Below are 14,165 nucleotides of genomic sequence, written 5' to 3'. Positions count from 1 at the left end.
TAGTAGTTGATTGCTTTCTCCATAATTTACATGTAAGTTAACTCTTTTTGGTCATTACTTGGACAATGTTTAATTGATTGGCCTAGGGGGTAGTTGTCATTTGTTCTTTTGGCCAAGTTTCTCCATAACTCTTCCTATTGTTCGTATTTTTTTTTGGCCGAGTCATCTTTATAGTTTCTACCTTGCTCATATTGGAGGTGTTTGGAAACCAGCTTTTCAGCTGACTTTTGGCTTCTTCAAGTTGGTCAAACAGCCAAAAACATGTTTGGTTAGTGGCTTTTTTAACTGGCTGAAAAGCTGGCTTTTAAGCCAAAAGCCAAAAGCTAGTTGGAGCAACTTTTGGCTTATGGCTTTTGGGTTATTGACATAATTAACTTTTGATTAATAATAATTAGTCAATATATGATAATTAATAATGCATAATTAATAATTTTTTGAAACATAAATTATTAGTATTTAATAATTAGTATTTAATAGTTAATAATTAATTATTATTATTCAATAATTAGTTTTAAAATGGAGTAATATTAGTAATTTATAGTATATTATTATTTATAATTATCAATTTATAACTTATATACAATTATTGTTAATTAATAACCAATAATTAATTAATTTGAATTATAACTAATTATTATAAAATTATTGTAAACTTATTGTAAATAATTAATAATTAATTTACAATTATTATTGCCAATAATTTATTATTTTAATTAATATTAAAATACTATATTAGTTCATTAGTATTGATATAGTTTAACAACACCTAGCACCCAACAGCCAATTTACCAAACACTACAACTTTAGTCAAACAGCCAACTCAAAAGCCAATCTAAACAGCCAGTCAAATCAGCCAACTAAAACAGCCAATTGCCAAACAGGGCCATTCTCTGGTAGTGTGTTTGGGATATATTTGGGCATCTATTTTTGGGGTAAAAAGGGATTACTTGAGTTTGAAGAGAGAATCAAGAAGATTCTAATGGTAACTTTTGTACCAATTGTGGGCCTGTATTACATACGTTGAAATTCAATTCTGTTCAGTTCAGCTTAGCTTAGTTCAGTTCAGCTCCTAATTTCCTTCTATTATAAAATATTCAGTTCAATCAATGAGAACAAGCCTTGTTTCATTTATGTATGTATTGAGTATTTGACTAATTTGAGTACCGTTAGTGGATTGTTGGTACTTTTAGGCAGCACATTATATGTAACATTTACCTATTGATTTGTATCATTTAGAAAGTACGTGTATCATGAGAAAGTTTAATAATTCTATTAGATTCTAATGGTTCTATACTTCTATCTACCAAGTACTTCGCAATACTTGGTGCTGTTGGTCGGAGTTAACCTCGACCATAGGTTTGCCCTTCCCCTTCATTCCCCAAGAGTCCAAGCCGTGTAGATAGGTTGGTTTATCTGTTAGAGGTCTTGGACCCCTTGGTGTAGTATGGTTCTCCTTACTGAAAAAAAAGGGGTTCTATCTACTTTGAATTTGTTGTTTCACAACAATTGTGTCGAAATGATTGAGTGTAAGAATGTAATCTCTCTCTCTCTTTTTAGATTTTTTTTTTGTTTTTTTTTTCTATATAAAAAGATTGGGCCATGCATTTATCTTTAACGTTAGTAACTGTTTTGGTTCCACTATTCTAATAGGAGGTGTCAAAGTGGACCTGATCCGACTTGAAGATTACTTGGTCTAGATCTTGATTTGTATGGGCACAATGATTTAACATGACTCAAATTTTGATCTCAATTTAACCAAATTTCACCTAATTTTCTAAATTGACACCCTTAATTAAACATATATACTTTTTATTTTTAAAAGTTTGTGTTAATATTTGTTGGGTATTCGGGTATTTAAGAGCAACTCCAATGACAAGTTTGCCATGCCACATAAGCTTTTAAGCTAATTGTTATCTTAGCTTCAATGACTAGTTAATAGCTTACTATTTAAATGGACTACACCTCCTTAATTTATGTTGATAAATTTCATTTTATTTATTCTAATTTGTTTTATTTTAGTAATTTTTTTTCCAAGCGTATTAGCTTGGTCAAGCTATTTGCATTTTCTAGATCTAATGGTTAAGCTGGTAGTTGGGGATTATTTAATATTGTAAGCAAGTTTCTAGATACAAACATTGGAGTTGCTTTTACTTTCATAAAAATTGGGAATTAAAAATTTACAATAGTCGAGGTTGCAATCCATTTTTGGTTCGGAACTGTCGATTCCAATCCCGTTGTGATCACTAGCAACACTTCTTAAGTTTGATGCTATGATAATTTTTCAACCTCATACCAAAAAGAAATAACACAATCTCGTTGTGATTACAAAAAATATGGCTATTTTTTTAAAATGTAATTCCCAAACTAGCTACAATAATAACTAAATAATGCAAAAATTTATTTGTAGCTAGTTTGGGAATTACATTTTTTTTTTTTTTTACCAAAATAGCCACCAAAAAAAAAAAAATACTGATTTTTTGCATATGTATTTGTAGGTAACGTAACTGTAGATGATGATGAATACATTCAGCGAGCATGCTGTAATTAAACCTTATAAAAAATTATTATTCTATTAATTTAGTATAGAAGATCATTTGATTGCATATTGTATTTATCTAAGATAGGTGAAGATCATATTAGACTTTGAAGCTTATAGTGGGTTTAATTAAAAGAAAAAAAAGGGTCCAATTGGTAAAACACACATTTCCAAAATTTGTAAATAATTAAATGGTAATGCATTATTTAGTCAATGTTATAGTTAGTTTGGGAATTACGTTTTAAAAATAGTCATTTTGGTAAATATTTTGGTTAAAGTAGTACTTTTGGCAAAAGATCCCAAACATACAGTACTAAGGTTTTTTTTTTTTTTTTTTTTTTTTTTTTTTTTTTTTTTTTGTCATTTAGAGACATGCTATTAAGAGCAACTCAAATGGTTGTAGATAGAGACTTTTTTGTAACATTAAATAATCCCTAGCTATTAGCTTAGCCATTGGAGTTAGAAAATGCAATTAGCTTTGTCAAGCAAATTTGCTTGGAAAAAAACTTGCTAAAATAAAACAAATTACAATAAATAAAATGAAATTTATCGACCTAAATTAAGGAGGTGTGATCCATTTAAATAGTAAGTTGTTAGCTAACCATTGGAGCTAAAATGACAAATCTTAAAAGGTTATGAGGCATGACAAGTTAATTTGACAATTAGTTTTCCATTGGAGTTTCTCTAACAATATTAAAATCTTTATAGCATGACAATATATTAGTAAAGTCATATAGCCAATATAGGAGGTTTGGGCAATTTGATGGGGAAATGAGATGTTTTAAAAATAGTTGGTGGGTTAATTTAAAAAATAAAATAAAATTGTAAGTGATAATCTCCACGACAATAATTGTAAGGGGTTAATAATGTCAAATTTTCCTTTCAATTATTTTGAACAACTGCACGTTCAATTAAGACAAATCTGATTCACTTTATAAACAACAAATACTAAGGACGAAGTATGTATATGCTATAGTTTACAAACTATTGTTATCAAAATTGAATTGTATAAAGGCTATTAAAAACCTCTTTCTATTTCATGAGCAGACACCCTTTGAGCAATTTAGGGGAAATACAGCTTACACAATCAATAAATTATTACTCACTCCGTCCCACAATTAAGTGCCTATTTTATTTTATGCGGTTTTCAATGCACATCTTTTATCATTAATATTAAAATTAATAAAATTATACAAAGTTAATATTATAAAAATTAAACATTGAGACGTGTTCAACGATACTGTATTTATTTTTATACTACGTATATTTTAATGAGAATATGTAGTCAAAATTTTTATACGTTGACCATGAAATTAGTAATAGACACTCAATTTTAAAATAGAGGGAGTAGAACATAGAATTATTTAGCAAACATCACATTATCCTAATATGGATTCCTCAAAAGGCCATGCCCCCCATTTAGCTTGTAAGCGGTAAATATAAGATAAATTTGTTAGAAAGGTACTTACATATTTACTTTTTTGTGAAAAAGGACCTTATATATATGTTCAAAGTGGTGAAAAAAGGCCTTATAAGTCACTTTTGTTATGAGGAGGGACCTGGACATCAAAATATGGCCATTGACTTTACTTTTCCGGTGTTGACCATCACCACGTGGCACGTGATGTTTTAAAAAGGCCATTTCGTTCATTTTTTCCCCACATTTTTCACATTTTCTCTCTTACTATCCCTAAATTTTCTCTCAAAATCCCTTCTCTTTCCTTAAAATCAAGAGAAAAAAAAGAAGGAAAAGACATTTTAAAACATCACGTGCATATTACATGATGGTCAATGCCGGGAAAGTGAAGTCGGCAGTCATATTCCGATGTCAAGGTCCCTCCTCACAACAAAAATAACTTATAAGGACCTTTTTCACCACTTTGAACATATAAGACCCTTTTTCACAAAAAGGTAAACATATAAGTACCTATTAGACAAATTTTCCTAAATATAAATAACCGATTCGTGAGAGATTGTTATATACATTCGGGTGCATCATACACCCATGTGTATTTGGCTCTCATTTTAATGATTAATCATGTAATCATCAAATAAAGAGCAAAAACTAACATTGGGTAGTTGGGTGTACGGTATACTTGGGTATATATATATAACAAATTCTACTGATTCAAATGCAAGACTCCCACAGAGTAAGCTTAAGAAATAAAACAAAACTTTTTTTTGAATCAGGTCTTATAGTATACCTATTTGTACAAGACATTTCAAATAATAAGGTATTACATTTCCCAAATCTCACGTTATTTTAACTTGAGGGGTGAGACTTGTAGTATTCTATTACTATTTGACAAATTCTATTGCTTTCTGCCAGGTAAAAAGAACTGCTTTTAGTAGCTACAAAATTGTGGCATACAATCATGCATTACTCAACAAAAAAGAGGTCTATATATTAATGTTATGGCCAAATTCAAAACACATCAATAATTAATCAATCATTTTAAAGAAATGAGTTTAATGAAGCTTAATCAAGCAACATTTCTGTTGCTATTACTAGCAACAATGCTAGCTTTTGTGAGCTCGGACTTCAGCAAGGACAAGGATGAATGTCAACAACAACTAATCAGTCTTTCATCTTGCCTCAACTATGTAACCGGCGAGGCGAAAGCACCATCTTCGCAGTGTTGCACGGTCTTGTACAAGAAGCTAAATCAGACCAAAAAGTGTTTATGCATACTTGTTAAGGATCGAAATGAGCCTAGCCTCGGCCTTAAGCTCAATGGAACTCTCGCTCTTAGGCTTCCTTCTATGTGTCATACTGTTTCGAGTTCCTTGGATTGCTTAGGTATGTAACCAGCTTAGTCAGCTCATTGATAAATCACTCGAATTGTTTCTTTGATATACATATTATACATGTTCTAGATTAATTATTAGCATCATTTTGACTTTTTCCATTATTTACATGCTTCACTTTGATTGAATTTTTAATACGGAGTATATGAAAATAAATATTACGGAATAGTATGTGCAAAGGTGCTTTTAAGCCAATACATTTGTAAGCAACTCCCATCTTAAACTTATTTATTTATTTATATTAATTTTTTTTTTGTGGTAAGGAAGACATTGACTAGATCTCAACCCTTAGAGTTTGGTCCAATATTTGGAAATCCTTACCTGGTAGGATTCGAACCTTAAATCTTTAGGATCTGTGGTAAGAATAATAGAATACTACAAGGTGAGCCAACACTTTATTGGTACTCTAATCTTAAACTTGTACGGAGAAATTTAGATATTCTCTTTCACTCAAACATTCAGTAAAAAATTGAACACTAGCAAGATGTTTGAACTCGTGTACTTGAATAAATTGGTGTGATCCTTCATATGCGTTTATAAGCTCATTCATGAATCATGATATTGACGTACATTACGTTTACCTTCGTTTGCTGTTTTGACACAGGTCTCCTTAAGTTGAACCCTAAATCTCCTGAAGCTCGAATTTTCATTGAATCAGCCAATATTACTGGAGGTGACTATTGCTACTAGTACTACATTATCATTAAGTAAAGAGTGATATTGTTAGAAACATCATGCATGCTTATAAACAAGAAAATGATATAACAATAGAAAAACATTAATTATACTGATTTGTGCATGATTTTGTCATAAATTCTTAAATTTATTCCATTTTAGAAAGTTTATTTATTTTATATGTAGTTCTAAGAGCTACACATATCATTACCCAAACAGAAAAAGTAAATTATAGTCATTACCGTGATTTTAAATTCAACTTTAATTAACAATGCTCCAGTACAATTTATCTTCAAAGATGAGACTATTATAAAAGGACAGAAGAAGTAACAATTTTTATGGAGTATTTGACATGTACTTAAGTGTTAAACCTCAAATTTTTGCTGAATATATGACTCTTATGGTGCTTCTTGCAGCTGATGCTATTGGTAATGATCCCACAAGTTCCAGCTCCAATGGCAGAAAGCCGAATATATGGCGTAAAATGATGATATATGACGCATTTTTTCTTATGTGTTTCTTTTCGATGTTTCTATTCAATCTGTAGTAGAGTACTGACGCTATTCCAATCTTTCTGTTAATCTACTATGTTTATATATGTTTCCCTATTGATGTTCACCAGACACCAGTTGTACCCGTATATTATTGACACCGCCAATTATGAATTTGTAATACGGAGTAGTTAATAAAATACCTAACAACAGGATCAATTTATGTTGCATATACCATATACACTAAATTAATATTGTCATATTGTTTCAAAAACATATTTAAACACAAAAGACTTCTTTGACAAAAAAAAAAAGACTTTATAATCAGCTATGCAATTTAACTTTGTCTTCTTTGAAAAGTTATAATGGTTGTTCATACAACAAACAGAGCATTAACCGGCCAAAATCTAGTAAATATCTAAGATCAACTATTTTGGATCATCTATCTCTCTTCATCCCTCAAAAGTAATATTGATATTGTTATACAACCTAAGCTATCGTGAAACATTGAGCTTCATACATGTATTATAAAGAACTTAAGATCTCAAGGATATCGATGGGGGGTAAACAGCAAGATGTTAAAAATACAAGAAAACTAAGAAAATTGAACAGAGAAAAGCATCAGATTTCTCCTCTATAGCCACCACCACCAAAATAATCCTTTCTCGAATTAACAAGCTGTTGTGTCTTCTGATGCTCCAATTTTGGACAATTTTGGATCCTGTGACCAAGCCCCCCACAATACGAACACCCTTGGACTCCACTTGCATCCACGAGGTCCTCTAAATCATCCATTGGGTCATCAAGTTCAGCCAATACCGGCGGTATTCTCTGCTTGGCTTCTTGCAGGAGATGCTTCAAATCAAGCAGTGTAGTCTCACTCTGGTTTCTATTTATGAATGTTGTTGCAATTCCTGTTTTCCCACATCTTCCTGTCCGACCTATACGATGGACATAATTCTCAATCTCAGCAGGCATGTCGTAGTTGATAACATGCTGAATATCGGGAAAATCCAGCCCCTTTGAGGCAACATCAGTGGCAACTAAGACATCTTTATTTCCAGCTTTGAAAGATTTTATGGCATATTCTCTATCCTCTTGATCTTTGCCACCGTGGATGGCAACTGCTTCAACCCCTTTCAGAAGGAGATACTCATGGATATCATCCACATCAGCTTTGTTTTCGCAAAATATAAGAACTGGGGGCGGTGTCTTTTGCAAACACTCTAGGAGGTAAACAATTTTGGCCTCCTGCTTCACATACTCAACTTCTTGAATGACGTCAAGATTAGCAGCCCCAGCTCTACCGACATTTACAACGATAGGCTTAACCAATGCACTTCTAGCAAAATTCTGGATCTTTGTTGGCATAGTGGCAGAGAAAAGGACAGTCTGCCTCTGAGCTTTAAAATGGTCAAAAACTTCTCTGATGTCATCCTCAAATCCTAAATCGACCAGTCGATCAGCCTCATCCAAGCATAAATATCTAAGGAAAAAAAAAAAATTGTTAGGGCCTTAATAGAGGATAGTTCTGTCATAAAAGCAAAAGGACAGTCAACTCATGCTGCACATTCAGAATTAAGGTAGTTAAAGATATGTTGGAAAGCCATGTTCCATATAATCTGCACCTTCAGCAATCAACCACACCAAAAACAAGAATTATGTCTTTCTTCCAACACCCATGTCAACAGCATCAGTCAAATACTAAAGTCCAATATTTTGGGCTTGGGGTAACCCAAAGGAAGATTCATGTTCATGGCTCACTACCCAACATGTTAAGTCGATAAGTAACTAGCAACCAGCAATAACCAATAACACATAAGCTATGACCCACACAACTATCGATTCTATATTGACATAACAGGCCAGTAACATACAAGCAACCATCTTAACAATCCCTTCCCCCCACCCCCTAAGAAAGATTTGTAATTGGCATTTTCATTCAGTGATATAAACATTTGTATTTTGTGACAAGTACTCATGATCTCCAGCAAAGATAATGCTTTGAATCATCTCATATATGGTTAATGACTGAATTTTGGTTTACTCTGTTTGCTCACCGACTAATATATTCTCTACGATATTCATTTTGACTCAAAGTCTCAAACGCTTATTACTCATTAATAAATTTTATGCAGCAGTTATATAACTATTATCAGGTGCTATGTGTTTCACCTCAAGCTAAAATATATACAGGAGGAAAGAAATATCATTTGTGCCCTCAAACAAATAAAACCATCCTACTAAAATATTTGTCAAAAAGACAAATAAATAAATAATCACATTTCACCTCAAGCTAAAATCAAGCACACTTTTAGCAACTAAATAAAGAAAGTATACTTCATATTCAAAACCTACGAAGTAGCCTCAGACAATAAACAGAAGAGCCAAGCACAGCAGAACAATTCACCCAAACGATCTGCATATCCTCTATAATGTGCCAACAGATCCCCATAAATATCAGCTTCTCCATTCTCCCTTAAAAGTTCATGCTAAAATTTTTGCATCTAAAAGGATCATTAGATCTCTAGTTGGTCTCAACATAGGACTTCGTAACCTCATAACCGTAAAGCACCTTCACTATCACAAAAACAAAACCACCAGATTGTCACCTCTAGGTTCATCTGGGACCAACCAAAGGGTTGAGGAAACAGTATGTTGTTTGAGGAACTAATTAGAGTGTTATTCAGGCTTCTATTTTGTGCCTATATATTTGAATAACTTGAATCATCACATGGTATACAGTTAAAATAAGGATGCATACCTCTCAAGCATCCGGATTCCAGACATCTGAGAAACTAAAACACGGCTTAAGACATGGAAAAGATTCTAAATGTCTTTGGTTTTGTGAAAACTACTACTGAGAGAGTTGCTAAAAAGAAAAGAGAAAACTAAAATGAACAGAACACTGTCCAAGGCTGTAAGGATCCAATGAATGCTACAGTTCAATGAGTTAAATAAGGTTATAAGATTTCAGGAAAACTAAGGGAAATTTAGGAGATGACTTGATCAATTCACTTCATGGTGTTGAGTTCTAACTATAGCAAATATGTTTATGCAGAACACACGCTAATACTAAAAATGAAACATCTCCAGTTCACAGTCATGGTTGAATAATTATGAACTGGGAAGTAACATACATTCAATGGCCTATCACCCAATTTCATGAGTCTTAATATGATGTATCTCAGATATTTCCAGCTATCTACTCAAAATTTCATTTATGGCCCTTTTGATTCAATTCTACTCCACAATAAATGAGTGAAGATGTAGCCAATTATAAATGATAGGATTGAATCCCACAAGGTACATGGATGACCTTGTTCCATAATTATTAGAGCCTAATTACCAAAACCATTGAAAAAAAGAACCCATCAATCAGAAACCCCCAGAACAAACCAGAAAATATGAACAAGAAATACATGCCTATCTAAGCATCTCCATAACTTAATTTGAACAGAAAACACCTACAAGTTGATTATTCATCAATTTGTTACATAATTCTACACATAAATTAAAATGATTTCCTCAAGAGAGAATTAGAAACAGGAAGGGTGTTGGAGCATGTACATGACAAACAATAGGAGGGAGTGGATAACACAAAACCTGCATTAACAAGTTTTAAACAACCTTCATGGACCCCATAAATATTAAAATTTTAAAGTATCTAAACACAAAAACCAAATCATGATCATTGATCCAGACAGCAATTTAGAAAACACTAAAATTATGAGCAACAGAGCAACTAGATATATCTCAGCCATGCTCCAATTTCAGCCAACAGTTGAACCCTAACACTTACCCCAGAGGCCCCAGAGGGCTAGAGGGGATGACAAGATGCAGGACAAAGTACTTACACAACTCTGCTCCTAAATCCAAACAACAAAATTAGGATCAACTGTCATACCATGACATTATCTTAGGAATCTCTTCAAAGATGGTTATATGTTTCACTTCAAGGGAGAAAAGAGGAAAGTGGGAATTCTGCAGAAAGTATATAACACACAACACAGGAAGATATTCATACAGGAATTTAAAAAGATTCAAAATCTTACCTGCAGTTATCCAGATTCATTTTCTTCTTGGCAAGCATATCCTTGAGCCTCCCTGGAGTGGCAACAACTATATGAACACCCTGCTTGACAACGTCCAATTGTGATTTCATATCCACCCCTCCAATGCACAGCAATGGTCTCAGTTCTGGCCATCCAGCCTTCTTAAGCGGAATCAGAAACTGCTCCACAACCTCGTAAGTCTGCCTCGCAAGCTCCCTAGAAGGGCAAACTACAAGCCCAAACGGGCCTTCTCCATGTTCAAGAGGCATCATTTCCTCCTCCTGCAGGGCCAACATTATGAGGGGCAAGACAAAAACCAATGTCTTCCCCGAACCAGTAAATGCAATACCAATCATGTCTCTACCAGACAAAATAACAGGAAGCCCTTGCACTTGGATTGGTGTGGGTTGAAAAATGCCCTTCGATTTTAACTCCTCCAATACAGGTTCAGGAAACCTCATCTCCTTAAAAGTCTTGATAGGCGGCGGAGGGTCATCACCATCAACAATAATATGCCATTGCTTCCAAATGGTGTCACACTGCTTCTTCGACATCCTCCTTATGGCCAAGGGAGGTTTCCACCCAGTCCAAAGAGGCTCTGTGTATGTTATACCTTTTGCCAGCTCACGAACCGACATCAGGGATTTCTTGTCTGAAAGATTCTCAATCATTTCCTTTTCTTGTAGGACAATTTGCTCTGTGGCACTGATCTCCGGAACATCTTTCTTTAATTGTGTAGCTTTAACTAGAAGACTGGGCTTAGCCTCCTCGGTCTTCTCTTTCTCAGATTCAACCTCATTTGTGTTTGATTCTTTCCCCTTCTGAAGTATTTTTTCTTTTAACATAGCCCTTCGCTTATGAACGGGGATGTATTCCTCATAGTTATCATCCTCTTCGATTTCCATATTTTCTGAAACACCTAATAATTTAGAACTTTTCACCAAATTGAAAGGAGCAATAACAATAAAATGAGATTTGCACAAGAGAAAAAAAAAAAAAAAAAAAAAAAAGCTTTAACATTTACAGACTTTAATCACAATCTAAAAAGTACTTCATAAACTATTATAATTGTTCTTCAAAATCCCATATTATGGAACCAATTTACAATAATGTATAACCTATAAGGGAATAAATAGCTCAAAAGATATATAGAGTTCACAGCATAACAATGAAAGTGAAGACTCTACAACAACCTTTTCTCTACTGACTCTACATAGCACTCAAAATTATATAGGCTTTCAATTCAATCTTCTTATACACAGCTAAAATGCGAGGGACCCTCGGTTAATAAGGCTGATACACAAACTAGCCTTCAAAAACAAGAGAAAACCACTACTTCAAGTAGCATTTTTACCCTACACCTAAAACCACTAATTAATATAGCGGTTTTCCTCTATTTTAGTAGTTTGTATTTCAGCCTTATAGCTTGAATTTTCCCCTAAAATACAAAGTTTTTTCTTGGAGTCTTGGACTAGTTAGTCAATGCAAATTCGTAGAGCTGTCAAAAACCGACCCGAACCGGTGAATCCGAACCGTTTTGAACTGTTCCGAAAAGGAACCGAACCGCTAAGAACCTATTATTTTAAAACCATACCGACCCAACCCGATTTTTAAAAACCTGAAACTGAACCGATCCGAATGTTTGAGAACCATTAATGAACCGTACCCGATATCATGCCAAACTGATACAACCCGAAACCGAGAACAACCCGAACCGAGTACTTTTGAACCCGATAGCAACCCGACCCATTGTAAACCGAAACCGTTTGAACCCGACAAAAACCCGATAAACCCAAAGCGTTTACAACTTCTAACTGGTTAGGATTGAACCGTTTATAACCCGTAATAAGTTATGATCGAATCATTTACAACCCGTAATCGGTTATAACCGAACCGTTTATAATCCGTAAGTCGTAACCCGTTATGATCGTAGAATTTTTTTTCTTTTTTTTTTGGGTATATTTTATCAATAGCAAAACAAAAGGGTTTAATTTGAATTATAAAGTATTTATATTGAAAAGGTTTGGAATTTTGATGTCATTGAAACTCTTATGCTACAATATTATCGTCCTCTAATGAGTAATGACTTATGAAACACTATATTGTACTAAAAAAAAAATTTAAAATCTAAATCAAAAGCTAACTCTAGATTTGTTATTATTATTTGATCCTTAAAATCATTATACAAAAAAGGGACATAAAGTTAAACAACTAATTAATACTCCATTTGATCAACTAGACGATATACGTTAACGAAACTCGTTTAAAACTGGCAAAACTAGTTGATTACAACCCGAACCGATTAGGACCCGATATGTGTTGACCCAAAACCCTCTTTAAACCGACAAACCCCGTTTTTAAACCAACCGAATTTAACCCGAACCGATTATGACCCGAACCAATTATAGCCCGACCCGAAAGAAACTGTAATAAAAATAAACCAAACCAAACCAACCCGAAATTATTTAAAACCGACCCGAACTAACCCGTTAATAACTCCAACCCGTTAAAAACCGACCCGTTAGAAACCGAAAACCGATAAACCGAACCCAAAACAGAAACGAAAACTCGATTGACACCCCTACAAATCCGGTAACGAACCGAGTGACAGAATGCTACATCTTAGTAGAGCCAATATTGATAAAACAAAGGTTGGGTGCAACTTTAAAGGTATAAACCAAAGTCTTCCACAAACCGGTCCCTAAGCCAGGGCAAAAGGAGCGGCCGTGTAAGCCCGAGGAGAAAAGGTCGAATTTCATAGTTTCATCAAAATCGTGAAGGATTATAAACAATATATTAGCAACCAAATTTGACTCAATTATCAAATTAAGCTCGAAAAATCGCATGAAATTCTACTAACTTAAGCGTATCAACGTAAATTGCAAATCTAGATTATAGCATCAAAATCACTCGTTAATATCTTTCATAGCAACAGTAATTATAATTAATAATAAATAATTCAATAACCTACTTTTGAAGAACCCTAGATTGACTATACTTAACTAAATTAACGATAAACCCTAGATTTTGAAATTGATATTCAATGATTAAAAAAGAAAAAAGAGAATATATTTTACCTCAGAAACTGCTTCAATGGAGAAGAGAAATCCCAGAAACTGCTTCAATGGAGAGCTCGGAGTACGCTTCAATGGAGGAGAGAGGGAGCGAGATGCAGCGTAAAGTGGAAAAAATTATAAAAAATAAGAAATAATAAGACGAAGATTAATGACAATGCGTATAAATAATATTTGCCGTTGATGTAATATGTGGCGGTCAGATTATTAATTTAATTGATCAGGTTGTTAAATTTACCATAACCTCCTTATTATGGTTTAATTACTTTATCCGGTTTTTTTTTTTTTATTATGCATCACTTTCTATATTAGAATTTAGAATTACAAGTTTTAATTTAAATGACTACTTTTTTTATTTTTTTTTGCTTGGAGTTAATAATTTCTCTCTATTTCTTTCAATATAATCTGTCATATCATCTAAAATATTTTGGATTTTATTAGGTAATACTCTCTCCGTCCCCTTTTGATAGTCCCTTATCAGTATTTTTTTAATAAACACAAAAAAAATAGTTAAAGTACATTAAAA

At 33.3% G+C, this 14,165-nt stretch overlaps 2 protein-coding genes across 4 annotated transcripts; one reads left to right on the top strand and one right to left on the bottom strand.

Moving 5' to 3' along the window:
- The first annotated feature begins 4,888 nt into the window (after positions 1 to 4,888).
- On the top strand, positions 4,889 to 6,642 carry LOC110689190 (protein YLS3-like). The gene is made up of 3 exons (XM_021865917.1): positions 4,889 to 5,336; positions 5,949 to 6,017; positions 6,436 to 6,642. The coding sequence occupies exons 1-3, from the start codon at positions 5,000 to 5,002 to the stop codon at positions 6,564 to 6,566; spliced, it is 537 nt and encodes a 178-aa protein (XP_021721609.1). The 5' UTR covers positions 4,889 to 4,999; the 3' UTR covers positions 6,567 to 6,642.
- Positions 6,643 to 6,826: 184 nt separating this feature from the next.
- Positions 6,827 to 13,810, bottom strand: LOC110689188 (DEAD-box ATP-dependent RNA helicase 35-like). Of its 3 annotated transcripts, none has more exons than XM_021865914.1 (3): positions 13,643 to 13,810; positions 10,566 to 11,498; positions 6,827 to 7,996 (listed from the first exon to the last, which is right to left on the bottom strand). In XM_021865914.1, the coding sequence occupies exons 2-3, from the start codon at positions 11,468 to 11,470 to the stop codon at positions 7,132 to 7,134; spliced, it is 1,770 nt and encodes a 589-aa protein (XP_021721606.1). In that variant the 5' UTR covers positions 11,471 to 11,498; positions 13,643 to 13,810; the 3' UTR covers positions 6,827 to 7,131. The 3 variants fall into 3 exon arrangements, with proteins under 3 accessions (XP_021721606.1, XP_021721607.1, XP_021721608.1); XM_021865915.1 differs by having other exon boundaries at positions 10,566 to 11,484; XM_021865916.1 differs by having other exon boundaries at positions 10,566 to 11,475.
- Positions 13,811 to 14,165: the final 355 nt, after the last annotated feature.

The sequence above is a fragment of the Chenopodium quinoa genome, unplaced genomic scaffold (genome assembly GCF_001683475.1).
Source record: "Chenopodium quinoa cultivar QQ74 unplaced genomic scaffold, ASM168347v1, whole genome shotgun sequence".
Taxonomy (NCBI): Eukaryota; Viridiplantae; Streptophyta; class Magnoliopsida; order Caryophyllales; family Amaranthaceae; genus Chenopodium; species Chenopodium quinoa.
This window is presented reverse-complemented; position numbering and strand designations above follow the sequence as displayed.

Excerpts from the sequence above, each read along its gene's own strand:
- LOC110689190 (XM_021865917.1), top strand. The coding sequence starts at position 5,000 with ATGAGTTTAATGAAGCTTAATCAAGCAACATTTCTGTTGCTATTACTA. Across the intron at positions 5,337-5,948 it reads GAGTTCCTTGGATTGCTTAG|GTCTCCTTAAGTTGAACCCT; the intron begins GTATGTAACCAG and ends GTTTTGACACAG. Across the intron at positions 6,018-6,435 it reads ATCAGCCAATATTACTGGAG|CTGATGCTATTGGTAATGAT; the intron begins GTGACTATTGCT and ends TGCTTCTTGCAG.
- LOC110689188 (XM_021865914.1), bottom strand. The coding sequence starts at position 11,470 with ATGGAAATCGAAGAGGATGATAACTATGAGGAATACATCCCCGTTCAT. Across the intron at positions 7,997-10,565 it reads ATGAATCTGGATAACTGCAG|ATATTTATGCTTGGATGAGG; the intron begins GTAAGATTTTGA and ends TTTTTTCCTTAG.